The sequence below is a fragment of the Gracilinanus agilis genome, chromosome 2 (genome assembly GCF_016433145.1).
Source record: "Gracilinanus agilis isolate LMUSP501 chromosome 2, AgileGrace, whole genome shotgun sequence".
In the NCBI taxonomy this organism is placed as follows: Eukaryota; Metazoa; Chordata; class Mammalia; order Didelphimorphia; family Didelphidae; genus Gracilinanus; species Gracilinanus agilis.
This window is the reverse complement of record NC_058131.1, coordinates 539,967,447-539,993,309: the sequence shown is the minus strand read 5'-3', so window position 1 is coordinate 539,993,309 and position 25,863 is coordinate 539,967,447. Positions and strand designations below refer to the sequence as shown.

Sequence of the window (25,863 nt, the reverse complement as noted above, 5' to 3'; positions counted from 1 at the left end):
AAAGGTAGGAGGGAGCTAAATTATGAAGGATTTTGGATGCCAAATAGGGGACATTTTATTTGATCCTGGAGGCAATAGGGAGCCACTGGAGTTTATTGAGTAGGGAAACAAAGTGGTGGAATCTGTGCTATATCACTTTGGGGGCTAAATGGAAGATTGGAGTGGAAAGACCCTTAAGGGAGGCAAGTACCAACCAGCAGGTGACCACAATATTCTAGATGTGAGGTAACAAGGTCTGAACCAGAGTGGTGGCAGTGTCAGAAGAGAAAAGTGTAGTGGATTCAAGCAATATTGCAACAGGGAAATCAATAGGTTTTAGCAACAGATTGGATGGTGTTGGGGCAGGGGGTGAAAGATAGTGAGGAGTCAAAGATGACTATTTGGTTGAGAACCTGAGACTGAGAGCACAGTATTGCCTTCTGCAGTAATAGAGAAGTAGGAGGGAGAGGAAGATTTAAGGGAAAGGCATTTAGTACATACAATGACTTTTTTTCTCTTTAGGAATCTTCAATGATAGTTATTCCATTTTTTCTTTTCATTTATCCCTTTGGAAGGGTACCTGTACATGGCATATTTACAAAATGAATAACCCTGTAACACATTACACTCTCTGTCACTTAACTTATCAGTTCTCTAGGCAACTCTCTAAAACTAGAAGGGGCCAAGAAGTTACTCATCTGCATTGATAGTTTTCTCTTAGAAATTCCCTCTGCCAGGAGAATCACAAGTCTAGTAAAAATAAAAACAAAAACCAAACTCCTGTAATGTAGATTTATATTCTTTATTTTTTAGGCTGTGACTTACTTTGCATCCATAAAAATTAATTTATAAACCCAACGGTCTTTTTTTAACTCTTATATTCTGTCTTGGAATTGATACTAAGTATAGATTCTAAGGCATTAGACAGGTAAGGGCTAAGCAATAGGGGTTACATGACTTGTTAGGAAGTGTCTGAGGCCATATTTGAACTCAGGGCCTCCTGGCACTATGCTAAACTGTCCCTAGCTCATTTTTTTTAAACCCTTACCTTCCGTCTTGGAGTTAATACTGTGTATTGGCTCCAAGGCAGAAGAGTGGTAAGGGCTAGGCAATAGGAATTAAATGACTTGCCCAGGGTCACACAGCTGGGGAAGTGTCTGAGGCCAGATTTGAACCTAGGACCTCTTGTCTCGAGACCTGGCTTTCAATCCACTGAGCTACCCAGCTGCCCCCTCCCTAGCTCATATTAATAAAGAATTTTAATGTCTACAAAATAATTTGCAATATAAATCTATTAATTATATCAACACTATTATGTACATGCTATTATTGTCTCTGTTTTACAGATGAGAAAGATGGAGATGTGAAGAAATTAGGTGATTTGCTCATGATCATATAGTTAGCAAGTGTCTGAGAAAGGATATGAGCTCAATCCTTCCTGATTCAAAGTCAAGAACCCCATTGACTAAGCCATAGCTTAGTCTCAAGAACTAGCTCATTTGCACACTTGCCATTTGATGTAAGACTACACTATGACTTTCTTAGCAATGACATTTTGTATGAATTACTTCATGCTTATACCCTAGAGGTCTGGATAGTCTACAATGTACATACTTTAAATTTTAAAGATATAAACAGCATATATTTTAAACTGTTAAAACATTCATGTCCCCTAAATGGGAGGAGGGATAATTTATAAACATTCCAAATCTTAAGGGTTGTGTTTAAAAAGTCATTTTTACTTTTGTTATGCTTCTTTTTTCCCCATTGCTAAATGTACACAGTCATTTCAGCTGTGACTATTTCTACAGGAAGCTGGCAAGCAGTTTCTCAGTTCAAGTTTCAGTATTTCATCACTCTTACTCATTTCATTTTTAACACAAATATTATATGATTCAACACATAAAAACTCAATTAATACAAAATAGGTTGACTCACATAATAAAATATAGCAATCATTCCATCTATTTATTACTTTTTACTTTTTTAACTCTAAAAATAATTTGTTAAAGCTGCTCTCCTCTGTGAGAGAAGACCACTTACTCTCCTAAGTAATGAAAACCTTTCATCCATAGTTGAAAGAAGGGCTCAGAATACCCAGAGGTCCTGGCCTTTACCTGAACCCTCAAAGCATGTTGAATACCCCGTGGCCAGTACTCTCAAGCTTAGTATATCTTAAAGAACAGCAGGATAAAAATACCTGGATATGCTGGATACCTTAAAAGGACTTCTTGGTTTTCCTCATTTATAAAATGAAGGAATTGGACCATGAGTTCCCTTCTACTTCTGTCTCTAGGATTTTACAATGCTAAATCCTAAATATCATTTTAGTGGATTCAGTTTTTTAAATGCTTTCTGTTTATCTCTGTAATGTTATTATTTAACTGAAAATTTGCTTTTTTATCTATTTCTGGCATCATAGAACAACAATAAAGAATTGCTAGTATCCAGAGCTCATTTTCTTCCTACTGTGCCTCCTCCCACCCCTTCCCATTTCACTGGCACATGGTAACTCCACAGTGATACAGATATAGGTGAATTGAATAAGTGTTGTTCTAAAATAAAAGTGAACATAATTATCTGGTTTCAAAGTTTATAATAATATAATTAGATTCTGAAGAAGCCGCAGAACTTGACTGAGGAGTTGGGTGGGTTTTTTTCCCCCATCTTTGATTAACAAACTTTATTTCTCCAAGAGAAGCTTTGTGTGTACATATGAGGGAACCACTGTCAGACCATGCCCAGGAATACCCACACTGGAGAGAACAAGAATCTTCATCCCAAGAAAAAAAATCAGAGTAGTAAAATAATCACCACCCCAAACTGCAAACTGAAGCCCAACCAAATAACATGTCTCAGGTGCCCTCTCCTCAGACAACCAACCCCTTTGTTCATTGGAATAGGAAGAGAGATAAAGAGAGATTTGGGGTGGAGGCAGCAAAAAGAACTAAATGAGAAGCGGTACAAATTTCCAACCATCATTACTAGGCACTCTTAAGAAGTTCTCTTTCCTTGCCCCTGCTCTCAATCCCCAATGCTGGGATTGCTCTCTAGATTAAGGGTAAAACAAGCAAAGGGTCATGGCTGAGAAGGTGGTGTCAGGTTCAGTGGTCAAAGTTGGGGAAATGTATACTGACCAAAAAAGCACTGGTCTTATCAGAAGACATAATTAATACTAAATTTTATCTATAGAATTGACCCATATGAAATAAATTGATTACAGAAGAGCTACAAGTATAGTAACTATATCGCTATATTCCCTCAATATTCCTAGAATGTGAGGTTATAATGAAATTCTACTTGAATGGAAATGTGAATGAAGTATCTGTCTTTCTCACTTATAGTCACAAACATATGCGTGCACGCACACACACACACACACACACACATATGATCGTGGTGGTAGTGGTGGTGTTTTCTGACCTACTAGACTTAGTGAAGCTCAAAATTTTATGGGATTCTAAGTCCCAGAAGCAGGGGTTCCTTTTAGCTTTCTAACTTTCTAAATTCATAATCTGTCTTTCCGCTAAGCATTATTTCTTCTAGTCCCTCCTTTCCATTATAATTGCCCACGAAGCCTTATATGTAGAGTACTATGCTATCACAGAGAATCATCATGGGGTTGCCTAAAATTCAGACAGCTTTAACAGTTTATCCACTCTTTTTCAATATGAACTCTTCAAGGACAATTGCCTTTCTTTGTATCCCCAGTGATTAATTATCACAGTGCCAAAATATACAAACACAGTAGGTACTTAATGTTTATTGGCTGACTCATTGACTTTACATGTACTATGCAGGCTCCTTGAGATGAGTGACTATTTCATTTTTGTGTTTGAATTCCCAACTCTAGCACACACACACACACACACACACACACACACACACACACACACACACACACACACACGTAGAATGACTTCTAGAAATCTACTGGTTAAATCCCTATAAGATTTAAAATACAATTGAATCTTATTTCCTCAAAGACCTCCAAAGATACCTGCTCCATAATTTGAGTTGTTCTTGTGTTTGTGTGTGAATGTTTTAATAGATAATTTCATATTTGTTCATTCAACAAGGCTTAAGACATTTTTACCAAGGCGTAAGCCTGCATTATTTTTGCACTATTTCCTTTTTTGAAACCTAGTTTATTTTATTTTTATTTTTTTTAAACCCTTGTACTTCGGTGTATTGTCTCATAGGTGGAAGAGTGGTAAGGGTGGGCAATGGGGGTCAAGTGACTTGCCCAGGGTCACACAGCTGGGAAGTGGCTGAGGCCAGGTTTGAACCTAGGACCTCCTGTCTCTAGGCCTGACTCTCAATCCACTGAGCTACCCAGCTGCCCCCCAGTTTATTTTTTTAATGGGAGCACAATTCCTGTCTATCATACTGGTTAACATCATAAAAAAGAAAATCTTTCAGATGAATATTTTATGAGAATATAGTTTTTATTTTCAGGGAGAACCTTTTCAATTCTTATATGAGATGGCCACTGCAAGAACATAAAGCTTTGCTGCCCATTTTTCTTTATTGAGTTGGTATGAACACACTAGCAACTGTAAGAATGTGAGAATAGCTAGCAATGAGCCCATGAAAGACAAAATAGGAACAAAATTTTAACAGAATAAATAGTAGCAATTATAGAAATATTAACTGCCTGCATTATGGACAACATTTGTATCCATCCAAAGAAAATACTCAAATATACATATATGTTTCATATAATTTATTAGTTTCTCACCCATTATAGCAATCAGAAGTAAATTTTAGGCTAGACAACATAATGAATGAAAAGAAATATCATGCCATTTTTTTCCAAAACAAGCAAAAAAAAAGTTAACTTTATGAAAAATGCCCTACAAATGCATTAATTAAAATATCAAAATTAAAAATATATTGTTATTAGGGGCAACTGGGTAGCATAGTAGGTAGAGAGCCAAGTCTGGAATCTGAAGGACCTGGGCTCAATTGTGACCTTAGCTACTTCCCAGCTGTGTGACCCTGGGCAAGTCACTTAATCCCAATTGCTTAGCCCTTACCTCTTTTCTGCATCAATACTTAATATCAATTCTAAGGCATTAAAAATAGATAGGTAGGTAGGTAGATAGATATTATACGTACACACATAATATGATATGAAATATGATATATATGACAATGTGATATATGATATAATATAACATGATACGATACAATACAATAACATATATTCATATATGTATATTACTTTTAACAGGATACAATTGAACTTTAGATCACTGATTGTTAATGAAGAGAAGTACAAGAGCCTAATAGAAAAGACACTATACTATGAAAAATGTTTTTTTTAGAGCAAGGATTGTATTCTTTCTGTATTTGCTTTTCTGGTGCCTAACACAATGCCTTGCTCACATAAACACTTGACAAACGTCATTTGAATTAAATTAGGAGTCAAATGACCTGGGTGTTACTTTTAACTAATATTCTGTGTTATTGAAAAAAAAAATCACTGCACTAATTGGATTCCTTAGTCCCTTCACCACTAAAAAGACAAAATTTCATGAAATTATATCTGTAATTTTAAATCAAAATCCTGTTATGAATGAAAAAAAATGTTTTTTTCAGTGCTGCACAATTAAGGAATGCTTTTTTATTGAGTAAAAGCCAAAATATATAAAATGATAATATTAATAATATAAAATAAAAATATTTTGCTCTGACAAGATTAAAATGTTTGTCTTGTTTAATTGACCTATAAAAAAGGCTATTTCAAAAATCCCAATATTGCTAGCCTCAAGAACTTTTCCAAATCTGTTGATAGAGATAAGTCAATCTTTCTTTTATTTCTTTTATTTGGTTGTCTACACTGAGTTACTTATCTTGAAGTCAATGAGTAGCTTTAGAGCTGAAAATGACAACTTTCTTAAAATGTTGTTTCCTGTGCATTATCCTTAATCCTGAAAATATTGATGCTTTTTAGGTTTCTGAGACCATAAAGTCAGGAGCATGAATTTACATAACGGATGCCCCTAGCGCAGCAGCTCATGAAAATCTCAAAGGAAGAAAAGAAATGTCATAGACTCCTATCTGAAATGATGATTACTTGACTATAAAAATTTCTCAGAAACTTTTCCTTTAGGCAATTAGAATAACATCTCAACAGGACTCTTCCAGGTAGAGATCATCTCTAACATCTCTTCTGGCCTTAAAATTTTTATAAATTGTTGCACTTTATAGTCTAAGATGGAACACATTGATATGGAGTCATATTTATGGGACACAAAAAATAAGTTTAAAACAATATAGAGACTGAGAAAAATATGCAGGTCAAATTTAAATGCATTTAGGAGTTGGTGGGGGGTGGGAATCCCTAAGAATGAAGAAAAGAATTAAAGAGCCTCTTCCCTCAAGTAGACTTTCTTCTGGGGAGCTATAAGTAGGAATTGTAAAAGTGAAATTTGGGAGATGTCATCTAAAAGTATATACATTTTCTATGGACATGTGGAAATTGTCAAACTACATTTCCCGTGGTCCAACGGGTTTCCATTTCCGGTTCTTTGGGCATGGGGATGCCTACGTCTCCACGCAGAGAAGAGTTTAAATCTCCTGGGTTAGGGGGGAGTGGTCTCTTGGCCAGCAGACTCAGGAGGAGATGGGAGACAATAATGGCTAGGCGGCAAGGTTTTGAATTCTTACAAGCGTGTGGTCTAATAACTTTATCTATCAGCATGGCTTTAATTAAAATACTAATTTATATTATTATAGCAGCCTTTATTATTTTTTATCCTTATAGAATAGAGGAGAAGGGAGGGAAAAGGGAAGGGAACAAACATTTATTAGGCTCCTGCTAAGTACTCTGCAAATATTATTTCATTTAATCTACATAACAATCCTGAGGTAGAAGCTATTATCCTCATTTTACAGTCAAGGAAACTATTACTAAGTATCTGAAGTCAGATCTGACCTCGGGTCTTCCTGATTCCAAGCCGAGCTCTCAATCTGCTATACTTCCTAATTGCTATAACATGAGCATGTATTAAAAAATATATAATATAATTTCAAGACAATAAGTGCTAAGAATAAGGGAAGGGATGAGAAGATCTCATTTATGAAGTGGTACTCTTCAGCTCAAAAGCCTTCAGTAACTCTCTATTGCCTCTGAAATAAAATAAAAAAAAACCTTACTCCTCCAACAGGGATTTAATTAATGTCCTATACCATCTGGTTTCATATTGCTTTTCATCTTTATCCCACATTATTCCTCTTTGATCTGTTCTAGCAAAATTAGACTGCCATCTGTTTCCCAGAATTTGTACACTGTTCTTCGTGTATTTCCCTAGTAAACTGAAAGCTACTTGAGGGTTAAGGGCTTCCCTCATCTTTGAATACCCAGTATGCACACCATTTGATTATTTGATTTTCTACAGAGCCTTAAAACAAGGACATAAATTTGACATAATGGAGACATCAGGGAGACTTGATGTGGAATGGGAGCCACGATTCCACAACATGATAGCTTATGCCTTAACTTATTCATAGGAAAGGTTAAATAAAAATCTGGATGAAGGGGGAATAGAAGGAAGGCAAAGTATACTTTTGTCTTAAAATGAGATTCTGAAAAACAGATATTGGAGAGAAGGAAACTAGAGTGGGGAACATTTGGGTGAAGGTCACTGAGGGCTGGAATTAAAGCAATATTAACATCACAGTCAGACACAAGCTCTGTGTCCCTGGGCAAATCACTTAACCCCATTTGCTTCATTTTTCTCATCTGTCAAATGAGCTGGAGAAGGAAATGGCACTCCACTATCTTTGCTAAGAAAACCCAAAGTGGGGTCTTAAAGAATTGGACACAACCGATAAAAATAACTGACTTAAAATGGCACAAACTACCAAGACACAATGGAAATAGATAAGGAGTTTGTGAAACAGATAGCAGCTTGTACATAGTGATATAATGTAGTGATAGGGGACTTCAATTATCTGTGTATCTGAAAAAAACTCTCCTCCAAAAGCAGGACAGCTAATAGTTCTTCAACTTTCCTTAGTGATAATTTTATTCCTTAAAAATTGGAGGAATACATATGGGGGGATTCTATTCTAGATTTCATTAGCTAGGAGTCAGTTGCTGAACTATAAATAACAGGAAACAGGGAATATGGTTTAATAAATAGGGCCCTTGACTTGGAAATATATGTGTTCAAATCCTGCCTCAGGTACTTATTCACTGTATGTCTTCTCTATTCCTTCAGTTTCATGAACTGTGTAAAGAGGGAAGAGTTGGATTCAGTGACTTCTAAGATCCTTTCAAGAACAAAAATCTGTGATTCTATGATCGTACAGATTTGTAACAGAAGAGAGACATAAACTAATTCTTTATATGATTTGGGAGAGCAGATTTCAAAGAATTAAGAAAACGATAGGTAAAACAACAATAGGCTAAATCCTAGGAAAGAGAGAAATCTCTCAAGAATAAAAATCTGAAAGGACAGAATAATGTGAATTCTTAGGATGAAAAGATCTCAGTGAATAACTAGTCCAACATATATCTGAAAATGAATTCCCTCTACAGCATATGTGACAAGTCATTATCTGTTCTCACCTGTGCTTGAAGGCCTCAGGTAAAGGCCTTATATTGTTGAAGATATTTTTGGTGACTTTAATAAAAACAAAAACCTTTAATAAAAAATGTAATGTCTACCAAATGTGTAGAACATACAAATCTAGGAGTGATAGCTAATCTATTGAATGACAGAATCAGCATCCTCTAAAAAAAAAAAAAAAACAAAACAACAGAATAAGTATATTGAATCTATGAATGTTGAATTGAATAAGATATAAATTTATTGGAATTAATGCAAAATACCAACCTGAATTTTTTTAAAATTAACTTTACAGGTATAAAATGGAAGGCATATTGCTAAATAGTAGCCCTTTGGAAAAAAATATAGGGGTCTTATTAGATTGCAAACTTAGTGTGATTCAATAGGTGATATCACTTTATTTTGTGCTTATCAGACCCCAACTGGAATACTGTATTCATTTCATATGTACTACATCTTAGAAAGGATATTGGTAAGATGGAGAATATGTAGGGAATAGTAAAGAAGTATGGTGAAAGGCTTCGAATTTATGGCATGACTTGAGTTGCTTAGTCTAAAAAGGAAAAAGAGTTAATTTTAGGAGGTGCAGAGGGGGATTGGAGATTATTTCTGGCTGCTAGTATTTGGAAATTTGATATAGGAGAAATAGACCAGTGATGGGCAAACTACAGCCCCCGGGCCAGATGCGGCCCCCTGAAATGTTCTATCCAGCCTCCGTGACATTATTCCTAATCTGACGAATACGAATAGGATACAATATAATGAAACTTCGAAAGAGTTGCCTTACAAACAGACTGACAGATGAGCATTTCCTTTCCTTTGCCCCCCTCTTTAAAAAGTTTGCCCATCACTGGATTAGACCATTTATACCACATCCCCCAGATCCTTGCATATCTTCCTTAATACTGTTTTTCTTTGAGTTTTTTTTTTTATTATCCTATTTGGTTTTTTACTGTCTCTACTTCATGTGTCAGTACTTTTAACATTGATTCAAATTACCCAATGCTCTGTCCTTGGCTTTTTCTCTTTCTCCCTATATCATCTCTCTTGGTGATTTCACTCCTTTTTGTAATTTTGACTTTTCTGCCTTTTGCCTGTCTCAGGATCCAGGACCATATTCCAGTTGCCTTCTGGATTTCTCCACATGGAAGTCCCATAAAATTTTCAACATATCTAAAACTGACCTCATTTTTGTTTATACTCACTTTTCCTCCTTTTTTTAATCAATTATATTACATTTTTTCTATCATCTTTGACTCATTCTAACCTATCTTTGTTTCCTTCTCCATCATATTCTTCTCCTCCTTTTTCCCATACCTTCACTCAATTGTCAAGTCTTGCTAATTCTAATTCTTCAGAACCTTTCATATCTGTTCCTTTCTTACCACCATCATTCTAGTTCAGACCTTTATCATCTCTGACCTAGGCAACTTCATTAGTCTCTTAACACATTCTCCAGCAATATCCAACCACCAGATTATTCTTCCTGGAGCTCAATTGTTCCAGCACTCAGAAACCTTCTAGCAAATGGAGATAAACAGCTCCTCATTGTTCTTTCCTTAACCTGATATCCAAGGATCTATCAGTTTAGATTTAACTTTATCAAGCACAACTCCCCCTCATGTACTCTGCACCAACGCCAATCCCAATTACTAGCTATCCCCTAAATCCTCCTCATGCTTTATACCTCTTTGCCTTTGCTCATGCTTTTCTCCTATACCTGGAATGCCTGCCTCCTCCCTACCCTACTAATCTATGCTTACTGGCATCCAATCTACCCTTCAAGGTCCAGTTCAAATGACACTTCCTCTGTGAAGACTTCCTTGATTCCTCCAGCTTAAAATAATGATTTTTTTCTCCTTGTCTGATTTCATAGCATCTGATCCACCTTGCATACATTTATTATATCCTATTTCTATGATATTTATTTGTGTAGCTGTCTTATTTAATAAACTGTATTTTAAGTTCTTTGAGGGTTAGGACACACCTTTTTTTATCTTTGTATTGCTCCCAGTCCTTAATACAATACAGTGCTCCTAGTAGGCAATTAAATGTTTATTGGATGAAAATTCAAATACCATTTATTATGTGCATGATCTTGGGAAAGTTGTTTAATTCCTCTAAGCCTCATTTTCCTTCCCTTTAAAAGGAGGGAATTGAATTAGATGACTTTTCAGTTCTAAGTCTATGATAACATAATTGGTTTGGAGACCAAAAGAGTAGTCCTACAAGTTCTAGGACTAGACAGATGCCTAGAACAGAGGCTTCATCTAGAACAGTGGTTCCCAAGCTTTTTTGGCCTACTGCCCCCTTTCCAGAAAAAATATTACTTAGCGCCCCCTGTTACATACTATCACTGCCCCCTTACAGTTATTCACCACCCCCAAATGCACCTGTGGCCATCACCGCTTTCCTGGATCGCTGCAGCATCCACCAGGGGGTAGTGGCGCCCACTTTGGGAATCACTGATCTAGAGGATGAGATTTCAGAGAGATGACACAAGAGGAAAATTTCCAGCAAATACCCATGTAAATGAGATCACATAAGGGTGATAATTTTGAAAGTGCTATTTACATGTGAACAATTAAGAGGTGAGAATAGGACCCTAACTGAATGAAGCCAGCTTTCAAGCTGAGAAAGCTCCTGGAGATTTCAAAGGAAGTAGATAGGCTAGGGTAGACCAAAAAGGAACCCAAAACAAAGACCTAAGCTTTAATCCATGAAATCTTATGTCCTTTACATGGTTCACATGCCATTTTCTAGTGTGGTGAATTCAAAGGCAAGAAGCATTCCGCCTGAATCCAGTAATCATTTCAGCATTTTGTGTGATGCCAACCTACAATAATTCTTCCAACCAATTCTCACTAATACTGGGAAGAAAAAATCAGAGTGATGCCTCAGGATGACTCCCATTCATATCAAACCTTTCGTCTCAAAAACATTTTCCTCAGAACAAATCTAAGGACTAGATATCTCTAACACAAAAGCTCTTGGCCAAAAAGCAGTTCAAAATATTTATGCCTTTGTGAGAGCCCTTATTTAAGAATACTTTTCATATCCCTTTTTGGAAAAGAACAGAAATGGTGCAGGGAAGTACTGATCGCCTAACATGAAACACCTGACCAATTCTGGTGGATTTTACTTGAGCTCTAAGAAAACTTAGAAGCTGCCTAGCCTGTTCCATGGTTTAATCTAAGCAATTGGATCACACTCAATTTGCCTGCCCTTAGGTATTAAAACTCCCACACATTGCCCAGATTGTAGTTGAAATCTGATTTAGATATTATGAAGACCAGAGTTGACTCAGCACTTCTTTTTTTATTATTATTACTGAAATTATATTTTTCAAACCACTCTCCTTTCCCTCCTCCCTTTTCTCTTTCCCCTTTTGTTCCCCCATAGGGGCAAATGCACAAACTAAATTCAGGCTTTTGTACCAAATAAATTTACTGAGACCAAACTTTTTTTTAAAAACCCTTAACTTCTGTGTATTGGCTCCTAGGTGGAAAAGTGGTAAGGGTGGGCAATGGGGGTCAAGTGACTTGTCCAGGGTCACACAGCTGGGAAGTGTCAGAGGCCGGCTTTGAACCCAGGACCTGCTGTCTCTAGGCCTAACTCTCAATCCATTGAGCTACCCAGCTGCCCCTCTGAGACCAAACTTTTAAAAATTTGTAAAACTTTTCACTTTGAAGTCAGTGCAAACAAAAAGGAAAGATGTAGTTATGCTTTTATTTCAGTCATTCAATATATACTTGCCAAAATGCCTACTATGTACAAGTCAGATTAGGGGAGAAGGATACAAAGACATTTAAAATGAAGTGTGTCTGCCTTCATGGGGTTTCTAATACAGGAGAGATAAAAGGACATTTACACAAATAAGTTCATCAAAAGGTAGATTGTGATATGCCATACTGCTTAAAGAAAGTGATCAGCTAAGGGCATATTTTAAACTTTTTTGTGCAAGAATGCATTTGCTGTCTATGCTATTATAATATTTCAAATAGATAATAATCCTGAGGAAATGTGCTATTATTACTAGTAATTTGTACAATGAAATATTCTTTCTTTAAAAAAAACTAAAATATATTATAACATTCGTGAACACTAGAGACAGCTAAATAGAGCTGTTTATAATGCTGGACTTGGTCAGGAAGACATACTTCTCAATCCTACTTGCTCATTGACCATGGGCAAGTCACTTGATCTCTCTAAACCTCAGTTTCTTCATCTGTAAAATCAGAATAATAATAGCACATGACTCATTTAATAATATAGGTAAAGTGCTTTGCATACCTTAAATCAATTTATAAATGCTAGCTTTATTATTATTATTATTATTATTATATTGACATTTATATTATTGTTGTTGTTGTTATTGTTACTGTTACCATTACTTTACATGGTTCAAATGACCGAAGTGGAGAAGACACTTGCTACATATGGACTTGAGCAGGAATTGGGTATAATGGAAAGCATTAGAAATCGGGAGAGCTATGTTCTAGTTTTAGTTATGGCAGACATTAGTGGTGTGACCTTGGGTAAATCATTTTTACCCCAAGTCTCACCTATAAAATGAGAGGCAGGTGATTTTTAGGGTCCCTTTTAGCTCTAACATTCTGTCTTCTAATGTCATTGACAAAGGTAATGAATCTACAGATATCGTCCCATAACTATATGTTCTTAATTTTATATTGCTTTTCTCATTTTTGCAAGTTAGAACTAATTTCAGTCACTTAAACTATGCTTAAGATAATTTTGATGGTTCTTAAAATATGTCTGTAATCAGATAAGCATATGCAACTATAACTAAGGATTTCTAATTATCTACTTAAATTAAATTTAGAAGTGTTCTACATCGAAATGAATTCAATTTACCTATTTAGAAATATGCCCCATTCCTAAGACGTAAACACAGCAACTCAGCCTAAGTCAATATGATTTTACATTTTGTAAAGGAGAAGATTTTTAATGATAAATTTATGCTCAAAATACTAAAACTATTCCAAAATAATTTCATAGACAAATACCATAAGTATTATTGTTATTTTACATGACTCATTTAGTCATTTCTAATTATTTGGGACCCCAAAGACCATACTGTCCATGGGGTTTTCTTGCCAAAGATACTGGAGTTGTTTGCCATTTCCTTTTCCAGTGGATTAAGGCAAACAAGGATTAAGTGACTTGCCTAGGGTTACATAGCTTGGATTTGAATTCAGAATTTACTGATTTCAAGCCTTGTGCACTGAGTCACCTCAATGCCTTCTATTATATATTTACTTTCAGTTAAATAGATAATATTATACCATACCAGTCCATATTCTTTAAAAATCTAGAGTGTAATCCTATCTCATAGTATTCATGATATAAGTAAAAACTAATTATACAATTATTTTAAAAGACAGAAAATGGAACATTTTTAATGAGCCCTTTATCAGTGTCATCCCTAGTGTGGAATGGTATAGTAGAGTGGGAAAATGTTCTCCAGAATCAAAGCCCAAAGATCTGGGGTATAACCATGGCTCTGTGACGCAAGTAAACTGAGCAATTCTCACTTCAACATATGGAGTCACATTTTCTTCATCTGTTAAATGCAGTCTTTCCACTAAATGATCACTAGGGTCATTTGTAGGTTGAAATCCTCTGGTCCCTAAGATATACATGGACTTGTTCCTTTCTTGGACTCCTATCTATCCCATTATGTTTTTAAATCTAACCAGCAGTCTTCTTGAGTCATAATGTTTATTAGCCTAGCCACAACTAGATGAACCTCCCAGAGTGCTGAGCCTAAAGTGATTAACAAGAATTATCATTCCCTCCCTTCACCAAATTTGGGGTAGCTGGGAGGTACAGTGCATAGAGTACTGGGCTTGGAGTAAGGAAAATTCATTATTCTGAGTTCAAATCTAATTGCAGGCAATGTGACCCTGAGCGAGTCATTTAACCTTGTTTGCCTCAGCTTCCTCATTTATAAAATGAGCTGGAAAAGGAAATGGCAAACCACTCTAATATATTTGCCAAGAAAACCCCAAATAAGGTCATGAAGAGTCAGGCATGATTCAAATAACAACTGATAATAACCTCTTCCCATAACTCCATCTATACAGCAAGAGGCAAGAGGAAGCCCTCATTCTTATGCAAGTACAATAAATAGGTCCACACTAAAAGTTTTTGGTCAGGATTTATTAAGGAAGTAAAACATACTATAAAAAGGTACATTCTTGATCTTAGGAAAAGTGATTTTCTCCTTCTGATCTTTAGTTTTTTACATTTGGGAAGAGAAGCAAAAAAAAAAAAATGTTCATTAAGGTCATTTCCAACTCTAAGACTGATAAGACAGTGATCCTATAACTTTACTGCTTCCTTTCCCCCTCTCTTAATTTCTTCTCTGAAGTGGAAAGTAAGCTGACTTGGGAATCAGGTGACCTGAATTCAAAACCAATATCCTTGGCTAGTAGTTGTTGTTTAAAAAAAAAAAACAAAACACTTTCTTTCTTAGAACCAATACTGTCTACTGGTTCCAAGGCAGAAGAGCAGTTAGGGGTTATGTGACTTTCCCAGGGTCACAAAGCTAAGAACTGTCTAAGATCATATTTGAACCCAGAACCTCCCATCTCTGGACATGACCTCAATCCACTGAGCCTCCTAGCTGTCCTCTTCTAATTAGTTAATAACCCTGAGCAAATGATTTCAGTGTTTTATAACTCTGTTTCTCATCTATAAAATGTCAAAAATGATATCTCTACTTATTTCACTGGGATTTTTGAAGATCAATTAAGGCTAGATGTTGCCTCTGGAAAGATTGTGGGTAGAGGAAACACTGCTTTGTTGCACAGAATTCTCCTTATCCTATCGAAAGGGAATCTGATATCTGCTATGAGCTCCTTTTCTATGCAGAAACAAGTGCTGCCAGAATCAGTTCCAGGAGCTTTTTTTACCAAGGGAGGTCAAGTTGCTGAACTTGATGTAGGTAAGAATCCACTTCTGAGTGGTCCTGTGGCATTCAGAAAGTGAGACCCAGTGTAGGCCAATCCTGTCACAGCCTGCAGAAACATTTGGAGGGTTTGGTTCCTTTTTTAATTTATTTAATTTTAATTCCATTAATGGAAAAATATGAAAACACCTTCAAATAGGAGACATGATACTCTTTTAAAAAAGAAAAATTTGAAAAATATATCAAAGAATTGAAATGTATTATGGAATCAGCCTTTGAAAATGGTGCTGTCCCCATTAGTTTCTAGAGGTCCTGTTTGTTCATAGCTTTGTTGAGGATCCTATTATATTATGAAGCAGCACACATTTATCTAGTATGTCATTTTCTCAGTTTTCTAACTTAGAGCCTACTAGAGTCTACAGGATAGCTGCCTACATGCCTTGAATCCCATTGCAGTAGCATGCAAAGGCTTGGCTATTTAGCTTGAGAAGTCTGTTATGTTTTTGTGCATGCTATGGATTTTAATCATTCTTTCATATATAAGGACCCTCATGATTTGTCTTAAATTTTCTTATCTGGGTGGTGTTTCCATATTTGATTTCCAAAAATAAATGTGTGAGTCATATTATGTGTAGTTTATTTTCTAATTATCACAGTGCTTGCAAAATAAACATGACCATGTTAACCTGAAGCCCCAATTAATGCTATTTCTGGTCTCTTTGCAGCTAGATCCTGAAGCTAGTAGTGTTCTCAAAGAACTTCAAGTAAAACTCAACGGGGTCCTGGATGAACTCAGCGTAACCTATGGTGAAAGGTAATGAACACAAATGAGAAGTACCTAAAACAATGATTTTCATGGTGTTGGGTTTAAAGCTAGAAGGGAAGGGACCCCGGAAGCCATTTAGTATTTCAGATATAAGTTTGGAGAACAGCTAAAACTTTAAGGGAGACCATATGAAGGAGTTGGGTTGGGACAGAGCTAGGCAGTACAGTGGGTGGAGTCAGACATGGAGTCAGAAAGACTCATCTTTCTGAGTTCGAATCTGACCTTAGACAATCACTAGCTGCATGACCCTGGACAAGTAACTTAACCCTATTTGCCTCAGTTTACTCATTTATTAAATGAGCTGAAGAAGGAAATGGCAAATCCCACCCCCAAGTATCTTTGTTGAGAAAACCCCAGAGAGGGTCACAACAGATCAGACATGGTAGAAACATCTCAACAACATGAAGGGGAATAATATAAAATAAAACTGGAAAGGCAGAGGTAGCTTAGGGGATAGAGTGAAAAAACTGGAGTAACGAGGTCAAGAAAACATGGGTACAAAACTGGCCCCAGATATTTGCTAGCTCTGTGACCCTAGGCAATTTACTTAACCTCAATTGTCTAGCCCTTTCTGCTCTTATGCCCTGGGACCAATACTTGGTATAGATTCCAAGACAGAAGGTAAAGGTTTTTGAAAACAAAATAAAATAAAACTGGATAGGTTGCATCCAGGTCATCAGTGGCCTTAAATGCTAGGCTGAAAAGTTTGCATTTTTTATTCTTACCAAGTATCCTCTGAGTATGGTTAAATTTCAGGGGAGCTATATATTTGTATTATATGCCATGCACTGTATTAAGTACTGAGGATATAATCACTCTATTTAGGGTATTATTCTCTTGGAATAGAGGGAGACAACATATGTTCATATAAATATATATAATGCCTAGCCAAAAGGAGGTATTTATAATGTAGGAGATAATGAGTGGGCCATGTGAACAGGTAGATCTAGATTCAAAACCTGCCTCTGACAATGACCCTTGGAAAGCCACTTAAAGCCACTTTCAATACTCCAGGCAAGGCTGAAATTAAAAAGTCACTCAAGTACCTATCAGCACCACAGAGAATCTTCTCACTCAGGAGTGAAATATATACCAATGAAATCACAAGTTCAGTACCTATTCACATTTTTATTTCCTAAAAATTCAAATTCAACAGAGTCTACACTTCTTCCCTCTGCCCATCCCCATTAAAAATGAGAAAGCAATATCTAGAGAATGTGCTATCATTTGTTAAGGGTCATACAGGTAGCTGGAGATTGAACCAAAGAGCTCGGATCTCAAATCTCAAGTTTATATCACTTGCCCCGAGAAGAAATGGGAAAGTTTTGGGGATGGGACAGGTAAAACTACGGAGTAGATAAAAACTGAGTTTTGAACATGTTGAAGATAAAGGTGGTCATGAAATATCTAGGTAGAGATTAGACATTCAATACAGAGTAGAGCAGACCTACATTTGGGGAAGAAGATGGAGAGAACTGGGGCTGTATATCAGTGAATTATATGAACAGAAATGATAATTCCCACAGGAGCAGATGTGAATACTGAAGAATAGTGTGGGGAGAGAAAAGGACCCAGGACATTATGTTTTTGCCATATATACATATTTTATGCAAATTGGACTCAAAATTAGACTCAACAAAGAACTTCATGTTCTTGTGATTAGACTTGAAAGCAAGTATAAATTCTCCAAGAGAAACTTGCCTTTTTGTAAGTAAGCAAAGGTAGCCTTCTCTGACCCGGGGACTAAGACAGACTGGAAACTGCTGAATTGGAAAGGTTAATGGACTTATCAGGAAGTTTATATTCTCATAAAGTACTTTGCCTTATACTTGTACCTGAAATGTGCATAGTTTCCTATCAAACTTTTAAAAAAGTTCCTATATGTTAGAAGTATCTTTAACTTCTCTGTATCTCTACACACAATGTCGTAAATATAACAGGTCCACAATATTCACCTTTTTAATTTATTTTTTTACCTATGTGTCAGATGGAGAAAACAATGTTTTATAAAAAGCCTTCTGAGTGTTAAACAGAGGTAGAAGACAAAGTAGAAGAAATGGAATACTTCATATTCTTTTTCAGGCTCTGTCTTCTCTTCATGTCTTCACCTCTCCACATGCTGTTATCCTCCCACCTTCAGCTTTGAGAGAGCATAGTGTTTTAGAGGACCAGCCTTGAAGTCAGGACTTCAAGCTCTGCCTTTGACTCATGCTTCCTATGGGACCATGGGCAAGTCACTGCCTTAGAGGCATCTTTTAAAGACTGCAATTTGTGAATGAGATGCAGATCTCAGAATTCATGGACAGTTTCTCTGCTGTGAGCTCACTATACTGATGAAATCACAAATTTATAAACATCTTCCTCTCATCTGTCACCTCCCCCCCCCCACAAATGCCCAACAGAATATTACATACTTTCCACTTAGGGAAAGCTAGGGATCAGAAAAAGCTTGAGAGATTAGGACAGTTACAGGAAATGAAATGATTAACCTGTTTGTGGACTCAGTATTCATATATTCCAATGGATCAACAGTATCATCAATTTGGATATCCCTTTCAATAATGCAAATAGCAGTCTGTACCTACCCACCCTGTGTGGATCATTTCCATGGCATCCAATACATCTGCCACTGGGAGTGCAATACCATATTTAGGGAGTTCTTCTGATGGGAAGGTAGGAGTAGAATTCAGAGGCTCTCTCTGTATGTGAACCTATCTTCCTTTTCGATCATATATTTCCATGATGACGTCCTTTTTTTCAATTCTCCTTTGAAGTTCCATACTTGCTTTATGTTGCAGCTCACCCCTCAACATATACCTCATTTATTCTCTGTGATCACCAAATAACAACACTAGTAGGATATTTATATTTAAATGATAGACTTTTGTTTGTGAGAGAATATTGGCATCCATTAAAATGTAGTGTAATTCCTTAAAGGAATACAGCATATCATCTTGCTCCCATTTAATTCTGCACCTCACCTGCTGTTCATTTGTATCATCATCTGCGCCAGATATATGTAGTCTCTTTGGAGATTGTGCTAGAATTTACCCCTACTGGGTCCCTGAGTTCTGCTTTCTTATTTTTATAAAGGAAAATTTCTAGTTACAGAATCTCAAATATGAAATAGACTTTGAAAAAAACCTGAATGAGAAATAGATGATTAGTGTTAAAAATTATAATCTTCTGAGTGTTATCTGGTAATGGAGAGAGATTTTATGAAAGTGAAATCCTTCAAACTGGTAAATACAACTATCTTAAATAAATATACTTTTTTATTTAGTGATTTGTTTGAGATTAGCTAGAATTGTACTAATCCAGATTGATGAAAAAAGGTATTAAATCACCTGCTATCTATTTCTAAATGAGGTTGACATATTCAAAATTTAACAAAGAAATTAACTCTTGGACATGTAGCTTTGCTTCAGTCACTATGGATCTATCTGTACCAAACAAGGTAGACAGGACTTCTTCAGTGAACTGATAAATTCATTTTGTGGTGTCCACTTGAATCATGTAAGCCCCAAAGTCTTCATTAGTAAGTGGCTCCAAATTATCCAATTCAACTATTTCCTTTGAAGAAATTAGGTATATAATTGCATAAAGATCAATTTTGCTTTGTGTTTTAAAGCTTAAGATTCAATAATTCTGTCATTTGCTATTTTTATTGCTGTATCTTTATGGGGAACTCAGGGCACATTTGAGACAGACAATTAAAAGCCCAGATTCTTTATCGACAAACACAGCACTTACTGGAGAGCTTAGACCCAAGCACTGTCTCTCAGGAAGCTGTATGAGCAACTATCTACATCATTGAGGTTGGTTCTTTTATGTTTCTGCTAAATGTGCACTTGGCACCTGGAGCTGGCCTGATATGATTCGGAATAAATAAAGCAATTAAGTGCACTTCCTAGGAACTCTTTTGTGATTGTTTGGTTCCTTGGGAGCTCATGAAGTCCAAGATTGCTTGGTAGTATTTGCTTATTTAAAATGAGCACAGAATAAGACCTCCTTTAATTGGAAAATGATTAGAAGGAGAAAAAGAACAAACCTTTAAAGTGGAACTACTTTGTGGATCCCAGGTGTGGATTCGCCATCATGTAATTCCAGGAGAAAATAATGTTTTCAGTGGTGCTTCCAATATCCTTGTTGATGATACCCAGAATCTTAGCTACTGTGGTGAAGTGGATCAATAATTTCATGATGTGGCCGATAGCAGTGGTCCATGAGGGGATTCCATCAACAGATTGACTTTTCACTGTCCTCAAGGGAAAAGAGGATTTCTCTTACAGGACAACAAAAAATAATCCCTCTCTCCTTCTGCCCCTTACCATGACTCAGCTGCCCATAGGGAGGTGGAGCATTACTGGTTATCCTAAAAGTCTGAACAGTAAATCACATAATAAAATATTAGCATTATTGGACTATTGTACTCTTCACTTAAATTTATTTCTTCAGACACCACTAAAGACATTCTTTGTGTAGGCATCAAAAATAGAGAGGAAGAGATCAAATTAGAAATACGTGACAAAGAGCTATCATATTACAGAAATATAAACTTTTGTGAGTAGTGTGGTACATTGAAAATGAGCTTTGGATTCAAAGAGAGAGGTTATGTGTTCCTTAATCAAGACACTAAATTTGTCTGGGTTCAATTTCTTTATCTGTTAAAATGAATTGGATAATCTCTAAGTTCCCTTCAATTCTAAAATCTGCTTACACTCTAAAATTAAAAAGGCATGTTTATCTTTCTATTATTTCATTACCTTGAGATATTAATCATAGTGATGATTTGAGAGAATCATTAGGATGTTAATTACCTTAAAGATAGCAACATAATGAATCTATTAGTGTTATTTAATTTCTGTTACTATCTAGCCAAACTGAGTGGAGAAAAGAAACTGAGCCTGGAATTGGAGTATATTATCTTTGCTCCTTGTTTTGACTATATGATTATAATTAACTTACCCTCTTTTCTCAGTACCGTTTCAGTGGTATGAATATTTCATACCCTTTTTCCTTTCCTACCCTTTCTAGCATCCTTTTTTCTCCCTTACTATACTTAGTCTCACAATAATCTCTGAAATGTATTTGAGGATTTGAGAAGTGAATTAAAAAATAGAATCCACTACGCTGAAACAAACCCTTCATCCCATTTCTCAATCCCAGGAAAAGGGAAGAAGGTAAAAAGTCCAAATATCTTAGGAAAAGGAAAATCTAAGAAATGAATCAGGAAGAGAAGGTAGTGAGCCGCATAAACAATTAATGAATATAAAAGCACTGTCCAAAGTCACTGGTCCAATTCCATTCAACAAGGTGGCTATAGTTACAACTTCCAAAGACCTGGGGAAAACAAAACAAAACAAAAAGTTCTGCCTCCTTTGTCTTTGGCATTGTCAAGTGGTTCAGAAATGGCTAAGATTTTATCAGTGAAAATGACATTAAATAGGAGGTGTTACCATCTATGCTACTGCATCCTATGAACTTTTCCAGTTGATTTGCTACTGAAATGTGTCATATATGTTGTCTCTCCCAATTGAATATGAGCTCCTTGAGAGTAGAAGCTGTCTTATTTTTATATACAAAATAAGCCCTAGTGTTTAGCATAGAGCTTTGCACGAGGTAAGCATTTGATAAAGTCTCTTTTAATTCATTCTACAATCATTTATTAATTATCCACTATGGACAAGGCATTGTGTCATAGGTATGCAAAGAAAAATGGCAGAGAATATCACATTCCAAGGAACTTAATTCTAGGGGAATTAAATATGCAAATGTATAAAATACAAGTAATTTAAGGAGGGAGAAAGCATGAAAAATTAAGGGTCTAGTTTGTGTTGGAATTGCACATAGTGATGTCATGAGTATGCTCACGGTGTTGAATATTTAACTGCTTATTCCATATATTTCCATGTTTCAGAGCACTTTAAGTAATGAAATTTTAACTGACCCCTTCCCTGTCTGTAAATCCCCTTTCCTCAAAAATCCATTTAAATTAGGACATTTCACAGAAAGTGTTAAACATGGTCAAATTTCATTCTGAAATTCTGGGGGATTGTGTATATGTTTAGTTTCCAGCTTATTATTGAAGAATGTGTGAAGCAGATGAGTTTAGAATTGAATCAAATGAAAGGAAATGGAAGTACCACCTCCAACAAGAACAATGCAGCTATGGATGCAGAAATTGTACTAAGACCTCTTATGGACTTCTTGGATAAAACGTAAGTACTTAAGTTATTTAACTAATATCCCAGGAATCATTTAATTTTGCTTCTATTCATCATAAAAGCAGACTATCAGCCTCTTGAGGCAAGAAAGTATCAGATTTAATCTTTATATATATATATATATATATATAATGTACTATGTATAATGCCCTTCATGTATTAAGCACCAAATAAGTGTTTGAATTGAATGAAATTATTTTCTTTTCTTTTCATTGCTCCATCCAATTTGTTATTTTGGGTTTAGTCGCTATGGGTTTGGGCTTCTACAACAATTTAACAAGGAATTATTAAATGTCTCCTATGGGTGAAGCAATATACTAAGAAATGATGATAAAAAATATTTAATTGGAAAAAGAAAAAGTGTCAGCCTTCAAAGAATTTACAATGTAATAGAGTGTTTAAGATACACACAAAACACATACACACACATATGCCACAAGATAGAATGTAAGAAGAGCAAAGAAAGGGTTCTAGGCAAAATGCACTAAGAAATCTGAATCAGGAAATATTACCTTCACCAAGCTTCATTGAAGAGGTAGCATCTGAGTTCTGACTTATGTCACAGAGGGATATAAAAAGGCAAAGATGAAGAGGGGAAAGTAATTTAAACATAGAAGTTGTCCTTTGAAATGCATCGAGGTAGATAGGAGAATATATTATAAGGCTGGAAAATAGCCAGTAGAATAGTTTTTTTTTTAATGATGTATATTTGCATGATATAATTTTAAAGGAACTGCAAGATTTGGCTGTTAATTAGTAAACATAGTTATATGCACAATCACAGATTCTCAAAGTTGAAAGGACTTCCAGACCATCTTGACCAATCTGTATTTGAAAAAAATCTCTCTACAACAAGCTGACAAGTGGTTAGGCAGTCACTACTTGAAGATTTCTGTCACAGAACAGTCTGTTTTATATTGACTGATCTGCTTTCCTTTGAAGGGAGCAGGGGCCAAGAGAATAGAGCTTGAAAACTTTCATTGGCATTGCTTCTCTTATTATCTGAAGGATAAAAATACGCATGCTGTGAGAAGTTTGTATAGTGGAGGTTTTGCAGAATTTCTGAAGGCCTCTGGGATGTCCTTTTGAGTCAGTTACCTTAGAAAATAATGAGGAGGGGAATAACATCAATTTGAATTAATAATTGCATCCACAGGGGTTTCATTGCCTTCTGATCCCTAGTCTGAATCACTGGACTAGCCTGAGCTAGGCTTGACCCAGAGCAATGTGGATGAAATCAGCAACTCGAGGCAACATGTTCAATAGTTCTAATAAGGTGGATTCCTGCAGTCCCATTAAATGTATCCGTTTGTAGATTTCACCCACTTTTCCCAGTTTTGCTCTCTGGGGCCAAGTGGAAAAAGTATAATCTCTCTTTTATGTGACAATATTTCAGACCCTCAGGATGATTTTCATGCCCTTCTTTCTTCCAATTTTCTTTTGACTAGGTTAAGCCTTGCCATTTCCTTCAACAGACCATAAACTTGAGAAGTTCCATTATCACCATTCTCATTCTTACTATGGTCATAGCTCATCAGTGACCTTCCTACAGTATACCCCACAAAATAAACATATTAACCCATATAGGGTCCAGCAAGATAGAATCATCACCTTATTTCTGGGTGCTTTAGAAATAGCTAGCACTTATGAAGGATAGAGCAACAAAGCTGGAGGCTGGAAGCTGTGCAAGTTATTGTTTGCTCTTTTCTGCCTGTTTCCTCATTTATAAAATGAGAATCACAATATTTACCTCCCCAGGTTGCTTTAAGGATCAAATGAGAAATACTTTAGAAAACTTAAAGTATTATCTAAATGTTATTGTTTGTGTTTCTAGTGCCACCATCTCCACTACTATTATAGTCTAAGGCAGTGATGGGCAAACTTTTTAAAGAGGGGGCCAAAGGAAAGGAAATGCTCATTTGTCAGTGTGTTTTTAAGCCAACTCTTTCGAAATTTCATTGTATTATATCCTACTCATTGTATTTGCCAGATTAGAAATAATGTCTTGCAGGGATAGAACATTTCAGAGGGCCACATCTAGCCTGTGTGTTGTAGTTTGTCCATCACTGGTGTAAGATAACATTACACATTTTTGGCAGTCACACCATAATGTTTATTTACATTGTATTTGCAGTACCAATAGAATTGAAGCTTTTTAAGGGCAAAGACTGTTTCATTTCTTTGTATACTAGCACAGTGCCTGGCAAACAGGAGGTACTTAATAAATCTTTTTTGTTTGATGAATGGATAGAGATTTCATCATACTCATTTCAGAATAATATTTTAGCCTATGAAGATCTGTTTTGAATGCTTATGATATCAGCCAAAGCATTCTGAGCTTTATGTCATCTAGAAATAGCCATGCCACCTATATTTTTGCCCAGCTCATTGATAAAGTGTGGGACAGCACATGGCCAAGCAAAAATCCCCTGGGGGCCTCTTCCAAGTTAACATTAAGGGCTACTTTTTAGGTCCACCCACTCAACCAGTTCTGAATCTTCAACTAGACCATTTCTCTTCATCATTTCCCCACAAAAAGAACAAAATATTTTGCAAAATATTTGGCTATAAAATATCTTATATTTTAATAATATAATACTTTATTAGCATAAATAAAATACCCTATCAATACATTATAAAATACTTGGTTATGAAATCTAATGTTATATTTCTAATCTTCCAGTTAAGTAACCTGGTCAAAAAAATAAGTTTGAGTCTGGCATGACTTATTAAACATTCATGAATAGGATCAGAACTTCTTAGAGGAGAGAAAGATGGTAATGAAATTACAGCTTTGAGGAGGAAGAAAAAGACATGGTATTTTCTATTCCTCAGACACAGTAAAGATATAGGACTATAAAGACTGAGTGAGAGGGAAAGAACATGAAACATGAAACTATGGGAAAATATTTAATAAGTAAATAAAGACTGAGTGACAACTGAGAAAATTTCAGAAACGGAATGAGAAAAGAGGACAGAAAAGTATTTTTCTTCAGTAGTAACCACCCATAAACAATGCCTCTGAAAAATATTATCAGTAGCAAAAGATAAAAAGAGGAAAGAATTGTTCTAAGAAGAAACTAAATGGTTCCATGACCACTGGGGGCAACTAGAAATATTTCACTAAGAATCAATACCAAAGATGAGAGGAGAAAAGGTTGATTCCAACATTAAGTGAATGAAAAGAACAGATGTTTTCTTATTAAGTTTAAAGTCTAGATTAAATTAAGAAAACCAAGAATGACAACAATTAAGACAGTAATGTCATCTATGTAATATATAGATAGAAATGAGCACACACATGTAATATGTCAC

At 35.8% G+C, this 25,863-nt stretch overlaps 1 protein-coding gene across 2 annotated transcripts in view; it reads left to right on the top strand.

The window, feature by feature from the left end:
* UNC13C (unc-13 homolog C) overlaps positions 1–25,863 on the top strand; it is a 717,151-nt gene that overhangs the window by 599,029 nt on the left and 92,259 nt on the right. For both annotated transcript variants that reach the window (XM_044665156.1, XM_044665155.1), the window contains 2 exons: positions 16,221–16,309; positions 22,393–22,542. In XM_044665156.1, the coding sequence (XP_044521091.1) occupies positions 16,221–16,309; positions 22,393–22,542 (239 nt within the window). The remainder of the gene's footprint in view (positions 1–16,220; positions 16,310–22,392; positions 22,543–25,863) is intronic.